Source organism: Ambystoma mexicanum, chromosome 13, assembly GCF_040938575.1.
Source record: "Ambystoma mexicanum isolate Mex_15411 chromosome 13, UKY_AmexF1_1, whole genome shotgun sequence".
NCBI classification, from domain to species: Eukaryota; Metazoa; Chordata; class Amphibia; order Caudata; family Ambystomatidae; genus Ambystoma; species Ambystoma mexicanum.
In genome coordinates, this window is record NC_090938.1 from 159351063 (window position 1) to 159364222 (window position 13160).

At 40.9% G+C, this 13160-nt stretch overlaps 1 protein-coding gene across 1 annotated transcript in view; it reads right to left on the bottom strand.

Annotated features, from left to right (window-relative positions):
- The window catches only part of ITPR3 (inositol 1,4,5-trisphosphate receptor type 3), a 510867-nt gene that overhangs the window by 220625 nt on the left and 277082 nt on the right, over positions 1 to 13160 (bottom strand). Inside the window, exons 11-12 of the mRNA XM_069633522.1 lie at positions 11337 to 11479; positions 124 to 223 (exon numbers count right to left, since the gene is read on the bottom strand). Of these exons, the coding sequence (XP_069489623.1) occupies positions 124 to 223; positions 11337 to 11479 (243 nt within the window). The remainder of the gene's footprint in view (positions 1 to 123; positions 224 to 11336; positions 11480 to 13160) is intronic.

The following is a 13160-nucleotide window of genomic DNA, read 5'->3' on the forward strand; positions in this document are numbered from 1 at the left end:
TCGGGGTCATACTGCAGAGAGAAAGGCAGTGGAGATGGGGTGGCCCGCTGCACCCTCTCCCGCTGCACCCAATGGTCCTCCCATTGAAAACCCTCCAGGACATGGCCCAATGCCGATGCTTACCATGAGTCGTATAGGCCGTTCCTCGCCAATGTCGATGGGGACATTTGTGCTCTGGATCCAGGTGTTCGTGCAAAGGTGGCGCAGCCGCACAAAAGAGTTCCTGAAACATTCAAAGCAATCGAAAGCATTACAGTTTACTCTCGGCCTCAGCTGTCATTGCAGCTTATCAAATTTGGCTCTGCCAAAACTAAATCTGACCTTTCTGTCACACCTGATGAAGAAACGTGCGTCTAACAGGGCCACACATGTTGATTTAAAATTCACATTCCAATCCTCACCACAATGGAATATCTTCTTTTAATTCTTTATCGTCTCAATAGTGGCCTGTACTGGCAATGCGATATTCAAAACTACATAAACACTAAAAGACGGTTATATCTGATTTTACTGACGGACATTACAGAGTGGTACATTTCTCTGCGGCTAAACCTCCCAACCCCCTGATTTTCCACCCTTATAACGCCACCCCGACCCATTTTAACCCCTTACCCCACTACCCTTTATATATTTATTTAATGTTTTCAGTGTTTTTCAGTGTTATAGTCCGCAGTGAAATGTTTTCGATACATTGACTGGGTATCTAAAAGATAGCAGCACATTTGTTTGTTGACTAATCTATTGGTGATTGATGACTATTCATTTGTGTTCTCTAATCTATTGGTAATTGAGGAGTATTCATTTGTGTTCTCTAATCTATTGGAAATTGAGGAGTATTCATTTGTGTTCTCTAATCTATTGGTAATTGAGGAGTATTAATTTGTGTTCTCTAATCTATTGGTAATTGAGGAGTATTCATATTCATTTGTGTTCTCTAATCTATTGGTAATTGAGGAGTATTCATTTGTGTTCTCTAATCTATTGGTAATTGAGGAGTATTCATATTCATTTGTGTTCTCTAATCTATTGGTAATTGAGGAGTATTCATTTGTGTTCTCTAATCTATTGGTAATTGAGGAGTATTCATATTCATTTGTGTTCTCTAATCTATTTGTAATTGAGGAGTATTCATTTGTGTTCTCTAATCTATTGGTAATTGAGGAGTATTCATGTGTGTTCTCTAATCTGTTGGTAATTGAGGAGTATTCATTTGTGTTCTCTAATCTATTGGTAATTGAGGAGTATTCATCTGTGTTCTCTAATCTATTGGTAATTGAGGAGTATTCATATTCATTTGTGTTCTCTAATCTATTGGTAATTGAGGAGTATTCATTTGTGTTTGCTAATCTATTGGTAATTGAGGAGTATTCATTTGTGTTCTCTAATCTATTGGTAATTGAGCAGTATTCATTTGTGTTCTCTAATCTATTGGTAATTGAGGAGTATTCATATTCATTTGTGTTCTCTAATCTATTGGTAATTGATGAGTATTCATTTGTGTTCTCTAATGTATTGGTAATTGAGGAGTATTCATTTGTGTTCTCTAATCTATTGGTAATTGAGGAGTATTAATTTGTGTTCTCTAATCTATTGGTAATTGAGGAGTATTCATTTGTGTTCTCTAATCTATTGGTAATTGAGGAGTATTCATTTGTGTTCGCTAATCTATTGGTAATTGAGGAGTATTCATTTGTGTTCTCTAATCTATTGGTAATTGAGCAGTATTCATTTGTGTTCTCTAATCTATTGGTAATTGAGGAGTATTCATATTCATTTGTGTTCTCTAATATATTGGTAATTGATGAGTATTCATTTGTGTTCTCTAATGTATTGGTAATTGAGGAGTATTCATTTGTGTTCTCTAATCTATTGGTAACTGAGCAGTATTCATTTGTGTTCTCTAATCTATTGGTAATTGAGGAGTATTCATTAGTGTTCTCTAATCTATTGGTAATTGAGCAGTATTCATTTGTGTTCTCTAATCTATTGGTAATTGAGGAGTATTCATATTCATTTGTGTTCTCTAATCTATTGGTAATTGAGGAGTATTCATTTGTGTTCTCTAATCTATTGGTAATTGAGGAGTATTCATATTCATTTGTGTTGTCTAATCTATTGGTAATTGAGGAGTATTCATTTGTGTTCTCTAATCTATTGGTAATTGAGGAGTATTCATTTGTGTTCTCTAATCTATTGGTAATTGAGGAGTATTCATTTGTGTTCTCTAATCTATTGGTAACTGAGGAGTATTCATATTCATTGTGTTCTCTAATCTATTGGTAATTGAGGAGTATTCATTTGTGTTCTCTAATCTATTGGTAATTGAGGAGTATTCATTTGTGTTCTCGAATCTATTGGTAATTGAGGAGTATTCATATTCATTTGTGTTCTAATCTACTGGTAATTGAGGAGTATTCATGTGTGTTCTCTAATCTATTGGTAATTGAGGAGTATTCATATTCATTTGTGTTCTCTAATCTATTGGTAATTGAGGAGTATTCATGTGTGTTCTCTAATCTATTGGTAATTGAGGAGTATTCATTTGTGTTCTCTAATCTATTGGTAATTGAGGAGTATTCATTTGTGTTCTCTAATCTATTGGTAATTGAGGAGTATTCATCTGTGTTCTCTAATCTATTGGTAATTGAGGAGTATTCATATTCATTTGTGTTCTCTAATCTATTGGTAATTGAGGAGTATTCATTTGTGTTCTCTAATCTATTGGTAATTGAGGGGTATTCATGTGTGTTCTCTAATCTGTTGGTAATTGAGGAGTATTCATTTGTGTTCTCTAATCTATTGGTAATTGAGGAGTATTCATTTGTGTTCTCTAATCTATTGGTAATTGAGGAGTATTCATTTGTGTTCTCTAATCTATTGGTAATTGAGGAGTATTCATATTCATTTGTGTTCTCTAATCTATTGGTAATAGAGGAGTAGTAATTTGCGTTCTCTAATCTATTGGTAATTGAGGAGTATTCATTTGTGTTCTCTAATCTATTGGTAATTGAGGAGTATTCATTTGTGTTCTCTAATCTATTGGTAATTGAGGAGTATTCATTTGTGTTCTCTAATCTATTGGTAATTGAGGAGTATTCATATTCATTGTGTTCTCTAATCTATTGGTAATTGAGGAGTATTCATTTGTGTTCTCTAATCTATTGGTAATTGAGGAGTATTCATTTGTGTTCTCTAATCTATTGGTAATTGAGGAGTATTCATCTGTGTTCTCTAATCTATTGGTAATTGAGGAGTATTCATATTCATTTGTGTTCTCTAATCTATTGGTAATTGAGGAGTATTCATGTGTGTTCTCTAATCTATTGGTAATTGAGGAGTATTCATATTCATTTGTGTTCTCTAATCTATTGGTAATTGAGGAGTATTCATTTGTGTTCTCTAATCTATTGGTAATTGAGGAGTATTCATTTGTGTTCTCTAACCTATTGGTAATTGAGGAGTATTCATTTGTGTTCTTTAATCTATTGGTAATTGAGGAGTATTCATTTGTGTTCTCTAATCTATTGGTAATTGAGGAGTATTCATATTCATTTGTGTTTTCTAATCTATTGGTAATTGAGGAGTATTCATTTGTGTTCTCGAATCTATTGGTAATTGAGGAGTATTCATTTGTGTTCTCTAATCTATTGGTAATTGAGGAGTATTAATTTGTGTTCTCTAATCTATTGGTAATTGAGGAGTATTCATATTCATTTGTGTTCTCTAATCTATTGGTAATTGAGGAGTATTAATTTGTGTTCTCTAATCTATTGGTAATTAAGGAGCATTCATATTAATTTGTGTTCTCTAATCTATTGGCAATTGAGGAGTATTCATTTGTGATCTCTAATCTATTGGTAATTAAGGAGTATTCATTTGTGTTCTCTAATCTATTGGTAATTGAGGAGTATTCATTTGTGTTCTCTAATGTATTGGTAATTGAGGAGTATTCATATTCATTTGTGTTCTCGAATATATTGGTAATTGAGGAGTATTCATTTGTGTTCTCGAATATATTGGTAATTGAGGAGTATTCATTTGTGTTCTCTAATCTATTGGTAATTGAGGAGTATTCATATTCATTTGTGTTCTCTAATCTATTGGTAATTGAGGAGTATTAATGTGTGTTATCTAATCTATTGGTAATTGAGTAGTATTCATTTGTGTTCTCTAATCTATTGGTAATTGAGGAGTATTCATTTGTGTTGTCTAATCTATTGGTAATTGAGGAGTATTAATTTATGTTCTCTAATCTTTTGGTAATTGAGGAGTATTCATTTGTGTTCTCTAATCTATTGGTAATTGAGGAGTATTCATTTCTGTTCTCTAATCTATTGGTAATTGATGAGTATTCAGCACATGGAATAGTCTTTATACGCTAAATTTAAGAAAAAGAATACTATGGAATGCTAGAAAGGCTAAATACTGTGAATACTGTGAAAAGACATGTTACATACTACATTTAGTACTGCACTTTGATGTGGCAGTGCCATCTGAAAGCTGCTACCGTGCTGCTTAAGCTAGAAGCCCATATGATCATTAGACGCGGGCTCTGTAGACGCAACAGACCTCAGTCTCTTGTGCAGAAATGGGAACTAGAAGGCTTCCAGTTCTTCCCAGATATATGTTGGATGTCTGCACAGCGTGTGTGTCATATTGCCAGTCAGTTTTCACGCACAGCGATACTGTGAGGAAACCAGAGCATTCACTGCACGTTTGTTAAAAGACCAAATAAGCAATGTGTAAATTATGTACATAATTAGAACATGGTTCGAATTCTTGAGGAACACTACATGGACTCCCCAGGGGGTACAGAAAACACATCTGCCAATCATCTGACTGGAACAGGGAAAGGCATCCTGAGGCCCCCCAGGTGTGTTGGCCTAGTGCTCCCATAATCCCTCATCTATTCTGGCTAGGGTGTTGGGACTTGTAGTCCAAATCATCTGGAAAGCCCCAGATTACCACAGTGTGATATTCTATAGAGAAGACACGGGTACACATCTGCACTGTTGTGGATAAACTCCATCTCTTGAGCAAGCCGTACGGCTTTGCTTCCCTAACCCCCGATGGGCCATGCCCCCGCCTGAGCACACCCGAGTTTATTGACAGGCTGGGGGGCTGTGTTGATTTGTAGCTTTTTTAAGTGGCTAAGAACCCAGAAGGGGGTGCAAAGGCCACTCCTCGACACTCTACCTTAAACAGGGGCACTCCAGAAAACACGCCAACCGGGAGCCTCTGAAAGCTATTTGGACCTGGTGTAGTCCGTCCCGTGTCACGCGTGGCTGACTTTAACTATGTTTGTAGGTTGTTTGTATATGTCTTAATGTCATCTTTTGGCTGTTACAAAGCACCATATGAAAAGGTGAAAGGAAGGGGAGTAGGAGCTAGAGAAAGAGTGGACGAAGAGGGGAAAGGTTGGAAGGGAACTAGGAAGGAAACAGTACATAAAAACAGGGCATGGCTGTGAGTAACTATGTAGCACGGTGGAGAGGGCACACATCACAAAAGGCCACAGATATGTAAGTCTCTGCCTACAACTTTAACAGTAACTGCAGTCAGGCCCTCCTGTCGCCTGACATGATCCTCCATGGATACGTGGCCACAATACCCAGGGAATGCCAGAATTGTAGCAATTGAGCGTGGGGGAGAGCAGGTGGGGCAAGTTTGGGGCTCATGCAGGTCCACACCCCTTCGTTTATCTAGCAGACATGGCTATTGGGACCAGGAAACGTCTCAATTTCGCTCTGTGCTGATGAAACCTGTGACCCCGGTAATGGACTTTCACGCCAGACATAGGCGTAATTTTAGGTGGGAACAAGGGTGTTTGTCCCCCCCTCCACCCCCCAACTTTCGTGGTACACCATTTTGTCCCAATTCATTTGGCAGGGGCACCTTTTCCTTTAGATGTTATGTCCCCCCCAACATTTTCAGAAAAGTTACTGCACTGACGCCAGATGTTTGTTAACAAAAGCTTTCCGAAGCCCGTTCGGAAATGAACCCCTCATTTTAGCAGACAGCCACCTTAATGAGGAGTATTCATATTCATTTGTGTTCTCTAATCTATTGGTAATTGAGGAGTATTCATTTGTGTTCTCTAATCTATTGGTAATTGAGGAGTAGTAATTTGCGTTCTCTAATCTATTGGTAATTGAGGAGTATTCATTTGTGTTCTCTAATCTATTGGTAATTGAGGAGTATTCATTTGTGTTCTCTAATCTATTGGTAATTGAGGAGTATTCATTTGTGTTCTCTAATCTATTGGTAATTGAGGAGTATTCATATTCATTGTGTTCTCTGATCTATTGGTAATTGAGGAGTATTCATTTGTGTTCTCTAATCTATTGGTAATTGAGGAGTATTCATTTGTGTTCTCTAATCTATTGGTAATTGAGGAGTATTCATCTGTGTTCTCTAATCTATTGGTAATTGAGGAGTATTCATATTCATTTGTGTTCTCTAATCTATTGGTAATTGAGGAGTATTCATGTGTGTTCTCTAATCTATTGGTAATTGAGGAGTATTCATATTCATTTGTGTTCTCTAATCTATTGGTAATTGAGGAGTATTCATTTGTGTTCTCTAATCTATTGGTAATTGAGGAGTATTCATTTGTGTTCTCTAACCTATTGGTAATTGAGGAGTATTCATTTGTGTTCTTTAATCTATTGGTAATTGAGGAGTATTCATTTGTGTTCTCTAATCTATTGGTAATTGAGGAGTATTCATATTCATTTGTGTTTTCTAATCTATTGGTAATTGAGGAGTATACATGTGTGTTCTCGAATCTATTGGTAATTGAGGAGTATTCAATAGTGTTCTCTAATCTATTGGTAATTGAGGAGTATTAATTTGTGTTCTCTAATCTATTGGTAATTGAGGAGTATTCATATTCATTTGTGTTCTCTAATCTATTAGTAATTGAGGAGTATTAATTTGTGTTCTCTAATCTATTGGTAATTGAGGAGCATTCATATTCATTTGTGTTCTCTAATCTATTGGCAATTGAGGAGTATTCATTTGTGATCTCTAATCTATTGGTAATTAAGGAGTATTCATTTGTGTTCTCTAATCTATTGGTAATTGAGGAGTATTCATTTGTGTTCTCTAATGTATTGGTAATTGAGGAGTATTCATATTCATTTGTGTTCTCGAATCTATTGGTAATTGAGGAGTATTCATTTGTGTTCTCGAATATATTGGTAATTGAGGAGTATTCATTTGTGTTCTCTAATCTATTGGTAATTGAGGAGTATTCATATTCATTTGTGTTCTCTAATCTATTGGTAATTGAGGAGTATTAATGTGTGTTATCTAATCTATTGGTAATTGAGGAGTATTCATTTGTGTTCTCTAATCTATTGGTAATTGAGGAGTATTAATTTATGTTCTCTAATCTATTGGTAATTGAGGAGTATTCATTTGTGTTCTCTAATCTATTGGTAATTGATGAGTATTCATTTGTGTTCTCTAATCTATTGGTAATTGATGAGTATTCAGCACATGGAATAGTCTTTATACGCTAAATTTAAGAAAAAGAATACTATGGAATGCTAGAAAGGCTAAATACTGTGAATACTGTGAAAAGACATGTTACATACTACATTTAGTACTGCACTTTGATGTGGCAGCGCCATCTGAAAGCTGCTACCGTGCTGCTTAAGCTAGAAGCCCATATGATCATTAGACGCGGGCTCTGTAGACCCAACAGACCTCAGTCTCTTGTGCAGAAATGGGAACTAGAAGGCTTCCAGTTCTTCCCAGATATATGTTGGATGTCTGCACAGCGTGTGTGTCATATTGCCAGTCAGTTTTCACGCACAGCGATACTGTGAGGAAACCAGAGCATTCACTGCACGTTTGTTAAAAGACCAAATAAGCAATGTTTAAATTATGTACATAATTAGAACATGGTTCGAATTCTTGAGGAACACTACATGGACTCCCCAGGGGGTACAGAACTGCCAATCATCTGACTGGAACAGGGAAAGGCATCCTGAGGCCCCCCAGGTGTGTTGGCCTAGTGCTCCCATAATCCCTCATCTATTCTGGCTAGGGTGTTGGGACTTGTAGTCCAAAACATCTGGAAAGCCCCAGATTACCACAGTGTGATATTCTATAGAGAAGACACGGGTACACATCTGCACTGTTGTGGATAAACTCCATCTCTTGAGCAAGCCGTACGGCTTTGCTTCCCTAACCCCCGATGGGCCATGCCCCCGCCTGAGCACACCCGAGTTTATTGACAGGCTGGGGGGCTGTGTTCATTTGTAGCTTTTTTAAGTGGCTAAGAACCCAGAAGGGGGTGCAAAGGCCACTCCTCGACACTCTACCTTAAACAGGGGCACTCCAGAAAACACGCCAACCGGGAGACCTCTGAAAGCTATTAGGACCTGGTGTAGTCCGTCCCGTGTCACGCGTGGCTGACTTTAACTATGTTTGTAGGTTGTTTGTATATGTCTTAATGTCATCTTTTGGCTGTTACAAAGCGCCATATGAAAAGGTGAAAGGAAGGGGAGTAGGAGCTAGAGAAAGAGTGGACGAAGAGGGGAAAGGTTGGAAGGGAACTAGGAAGGAAACAGTACATAAAAACAGGGCATGGCTGTGAGTAACTATGTAGCACGGTGGAGAGGGCACACATCACAAAAGGCCACAGATATGTAAGTCTCTGCCTACAACTTTAGCAGTAACTGCAGTCAGGCCCTCCTGTCGCCTGACATGATCCTCCATGGATACGTGGCCACAATACCCAGGGAATGCCAGAATTGTAGCAATTGAGAGTGGGGGAGAGCAGGTGGGGCAAGTTTGGGGCTCATGCAGGTCCACACCCCTTCGTTTATCTAGCAGACATGGCTATTGGGACCAGGAAACGTCTCAATTTCGCTCTGTGCTGATGAAACCTGTGACCCCGGTAATGGACTTTCACGCCAGACATAGGCGTAATTTTAGGTGGGAACAAGGGTGTTCGTCCCCCCCCCACCCCCCCAACTTTCATGGTACACCATTGTGTCCCAATTCATTTGGCAGGGGCACCTTTTCCTTTAGATGTTATGTCCCCCCCAACATTTTCAGAAAAGTTACTGCACTGACGCCAGATGTTTGTTAACAAAAGCTTTCCGAAGCCCCATCGGAAATGAACCCCTCATTTTAGCAGACAGCCACCTTATTCGCTTGTGCAAAACTGACCATTTGACCATATTGTTTCTGTGAGAAAACTATTCGTATTTCAAACCCTTTCTGAAGGGTTGCCGGTGTCTATGGCATTTTAACAACCCATCTTTAGCCTATTGTTACACTGTTTCGGGCATTGCACCCCCAGCCAGTCAGGCACCCCCTTCCCTTAAGCTCCACCTCGCTACCTAAAAAAGCAGTTTAAAGCGTGGACAACATATTTTTTGTGAAACATGAACTTTGGTAGAATACCGTGACTACTAAAAAATATATATATATATATATATATATATATATATATATATATATATATATATATATATATATATATATCCTGCCTTTCACAATAAACCATTGTTATGGGTTTATTGTGACTTTGAAGGTATTCATCCTACGCCATGAAACCATTATGTTTCTTGGCAATTGCTTATCAACACTGAACCGAGTCCAAAAGATCGTATATTTTAGTTGCAGTTCATCAAAATAACCACAGGAGGGCAAGCGGACACCAAAAGCCGTTCTTTCCATTTTAGTATTAAGCTGGTCAAACGAGTGAAAAAAAAACCGTGTGGAAGGGAGGAGTTGGCAATGGGGATGAAGACGGCAGGACGTAATACTCCCGCACAGAGTAAAACTAGAACAGAAAAAAACGAATGGCAACAACGTGGTAAAAGTAACATGTGTGAACTCCATTAAACATGACGAAATTATACGTTATAACGACAAGGTACGCAGGAGCCCATAAACCGTGCTTTGTTAAAGGTCTTCCACGGCGTGTTAGCTCTTTACTCAGGAGCAAAAGGAGAGGCTGGCCATCCCAGCCCTTCTCCTGTTTCTGAATTAATAGCCATCAGGCAGCAGGCAGCCCATTGCATTCAAGGAGCCGTGTGATTAAAGGGCTGCCTGGGAGGGTCAGCGACCCCGCAGGCATTTCGACTCTTTCAATGCAAGATCTGAAGGGGGATCTTGTTGAGGGCGTGGCTAAGCACTCACATATGTCGGATTGACTTGTTGGTAACAAGTGTTTGAATGATGCAAAAATCGGTAAAGGTTCCACTGTTGGCAAAATTGATACCCCCCACACAGTGCAGTGCTGGAAATGGGGTGCTGGAAATGGGAAACATTTATTGGGGAAACCATCTCATCCTTGGAGGGGCGGTCTGTGGAGTAGGAGGGGGCGGGGCAGAGGTCCCAGGACAGGTCAGCAATACAGTATCTCTTCATAGAACCCAATCCTGGCGATTTGCATACAAGCAAAGAGCATTGTGGGATCATAAGTAGGTACAGAATTTTGAATTTGAAACATGTCTTATTGTGATTCAGTAAGAAACCCTTTTGAGCGAATAATGGAAGTTGGGCTCTGCAGTTTTAAAGGGTCTCTACATTGCAGGACATTTTTACCAGTCTGGACAGCCACAACAAGTATGTGAGGCTTCGGCTGTTTCTGTATCTCTGTTCCCTGGGCCGGCTCTACTGAAAGTGTCTGTATTTTGAAACATGGTTTGCTCGTGCATGTGATAACTCGGCTTCAGGACAGATCTCACTGGGAGTATCCTGTTCTGATGCCGAGTTGTCACGCACAAGCAGCCCACGCCTCACCGAGCAGACTGCTTTCAGCAGTGCTGCAGAGTCTTCTGAAAGCTGCATGGTCGTTGAAGCGCGGGGGGTGTGCGTGTCGTGGGCAAGCCCCTAGGTCTGCGGACAGGGCGGCAAAGCATGTTTTGCCTGAGCTTTTCACTCCTCACCAATAGAGGGCGCTTAGGAACTCAAATTAAGATGGTAGAGGGAGGGATGGCTAAGGTCGCATATGGCGGCCCCTCCTGTATTTTAAGAAGTGGGGAAAGGCGCCAGCGGCATGAATTGCTGGAGATATTAAAAGGCCAGCATTATGACATAGAACCGACAAGTTGACTCCTGTTGGACTGTAATGGGTTATATATAACATGCTTAATACCCAGAGGTTTCTAAGCGCAGGCCCGGGGATCGAACCTGTGTTGCTCCAAGTCATCTTGCTTCCAAGACGAGCGCGTTGCCCCTGAGCTATCCTCCCACACTGCTGTGCGGCCTGCAGTGTATGTTCTGAGGAGGCTCCTGTTCTGGGCGCCTGGGCTTGATCCTGCATCGGCCTAGACGTGTTAAACATAGAATCCCCTAGGCATACGTACCGAGGGACGAAGGAGTCGGTCTTCTGTAGTGTCGTGGGATCCAATTCGAAGAGGGAGGCAATGTCATTGCCATGAGGAACCGCCACCAGCCGGTACTTGATCATCTCGCCTGCGTTCCTCCGGTTGGCACGGGCTATGGCGATCTACGAAGAAATGAAAAATCAAGGACTTGTAAACATTTGGGTGTTTAAAACTGTTAACCACTTGTGGTTGGGTTAAACCATGTATCTTGGCTAGAGGGTCTTGTGCTGATAGCACTTCAACATGGCAGAGTTTAAATGAACATCCCCTTTCAGGGACGCTGGCATCATTGGAAAAGTCATTTTGTGACGTTGGGACCACCCACTCATTCATTCAAGAGATGGAGAGAAACAGCAGGACATTTAGAAGGAGTAGAAAATCCAGAGAGGTATTTGGACAGAGAAAAAATAAAATCATTGGTCTCATGCAGGGGTCTGCATCCTGTGGCTCTCCAGATGTTTTGGACTACAACTCCCACGATCCCTCACCATGGACTATGCTGTCTGGGCTGATGGGAGTAGTAGTCCATAACATCTGGAGAGCCAAAGGTTGCTGACCTGTGCTCCTATTGGACCATCATTTGGAGGGTAGACCATTATTAACACACGATTGCCCAAATAGGACTAGTGTTCACAAAGGACGATCCAAAATGTGAGCCTCGTGCACAGGCATAATTAAGGGCATTTTGATGTAAAAGTTGCCACAATAAACCTTTTGGGAATTTGAGATGTACAGAGGAGGGGTCCAGGAAAAGGAAATGTAAAGAGAGGAGGAGAAAGAAAGAGGTAAACAGAGCTACAGAGATGAGGAGAGTGTGCAGTGCTCTTCACTCATCCCCACTTCCAAGGATCTATGGTGGACTCCACCTGTGGCATTATCCTAGGGGAGGAGGTACTGCCCTCCTCCCCCCCACCCACAGGGGATTTAAGACCCAGATCCTTCCTGCCTTGGAATAACAATGGCCAACTTGCACATTCCTCTGAGAATCTGTCTCTTCCCCCAGACGACATGTTGCAGTGGGCGCCCCTTCCTCTGTGGGTCTGTCCCTTCTCGGGAACACCCGTTACATTGGGAGCCCCCTCATCTTCAAGGCGCGCCACAGTAGCGCCCTGTCTTCTGATAAACTGTTGCACCCCGCAAGGACATTATGTGGATGTATTGCAGCCATCGCCCCTTCTTCCAGGGGCCCATCCCGTCTCCTGAGGATATGGTCCGGTGGTCTCCCCTTCCTCAAAGGACCAGCTCCCCCCCTCCCTTTCTTCAACGAACCTGCTGGACATGTTACGGTGGGCTCTCCTCATCTTGAGGACATATGACATGATATGATTGGTTATTTATAACACGCTTAATACCCAGAGGTTTCTAAGCGCGGACCCGGGGATCGAACCTGTGTTGCTCCGTGTCGTCTAGCTTACAAGGCGAGCACTTTGTCACTGAGCTATCCTCCCGAGACATGTTATGGTCGGCTTGCTGTCTTCTAAGTACCAGTCACTCCTCCCAAGGACAAGTTGCAATGGGCTGCCCATTTTACGAGGATAGAATTAAAGGGCCTGAATCACTCCTCATTTCCAGGGGCTCTACAGACACTCCATGGAAGCTGGACAGGGAACCTCTCTTCTAGAGACAAGACATCAGGGGACAAACTGTCTCGACCACAATCTCCGCTCTGGCCCCAACCTGCAATCCTTCCTCCAGGACCTGCTAAGCCACCCCTTTCATTCAACCACTAAAGTTCTAACCCCCAGCGCCCTCTATCAAGTGTTCTCACTCATCGTTGTCCAGTCTAGAGCAAGGCAAGGCCTG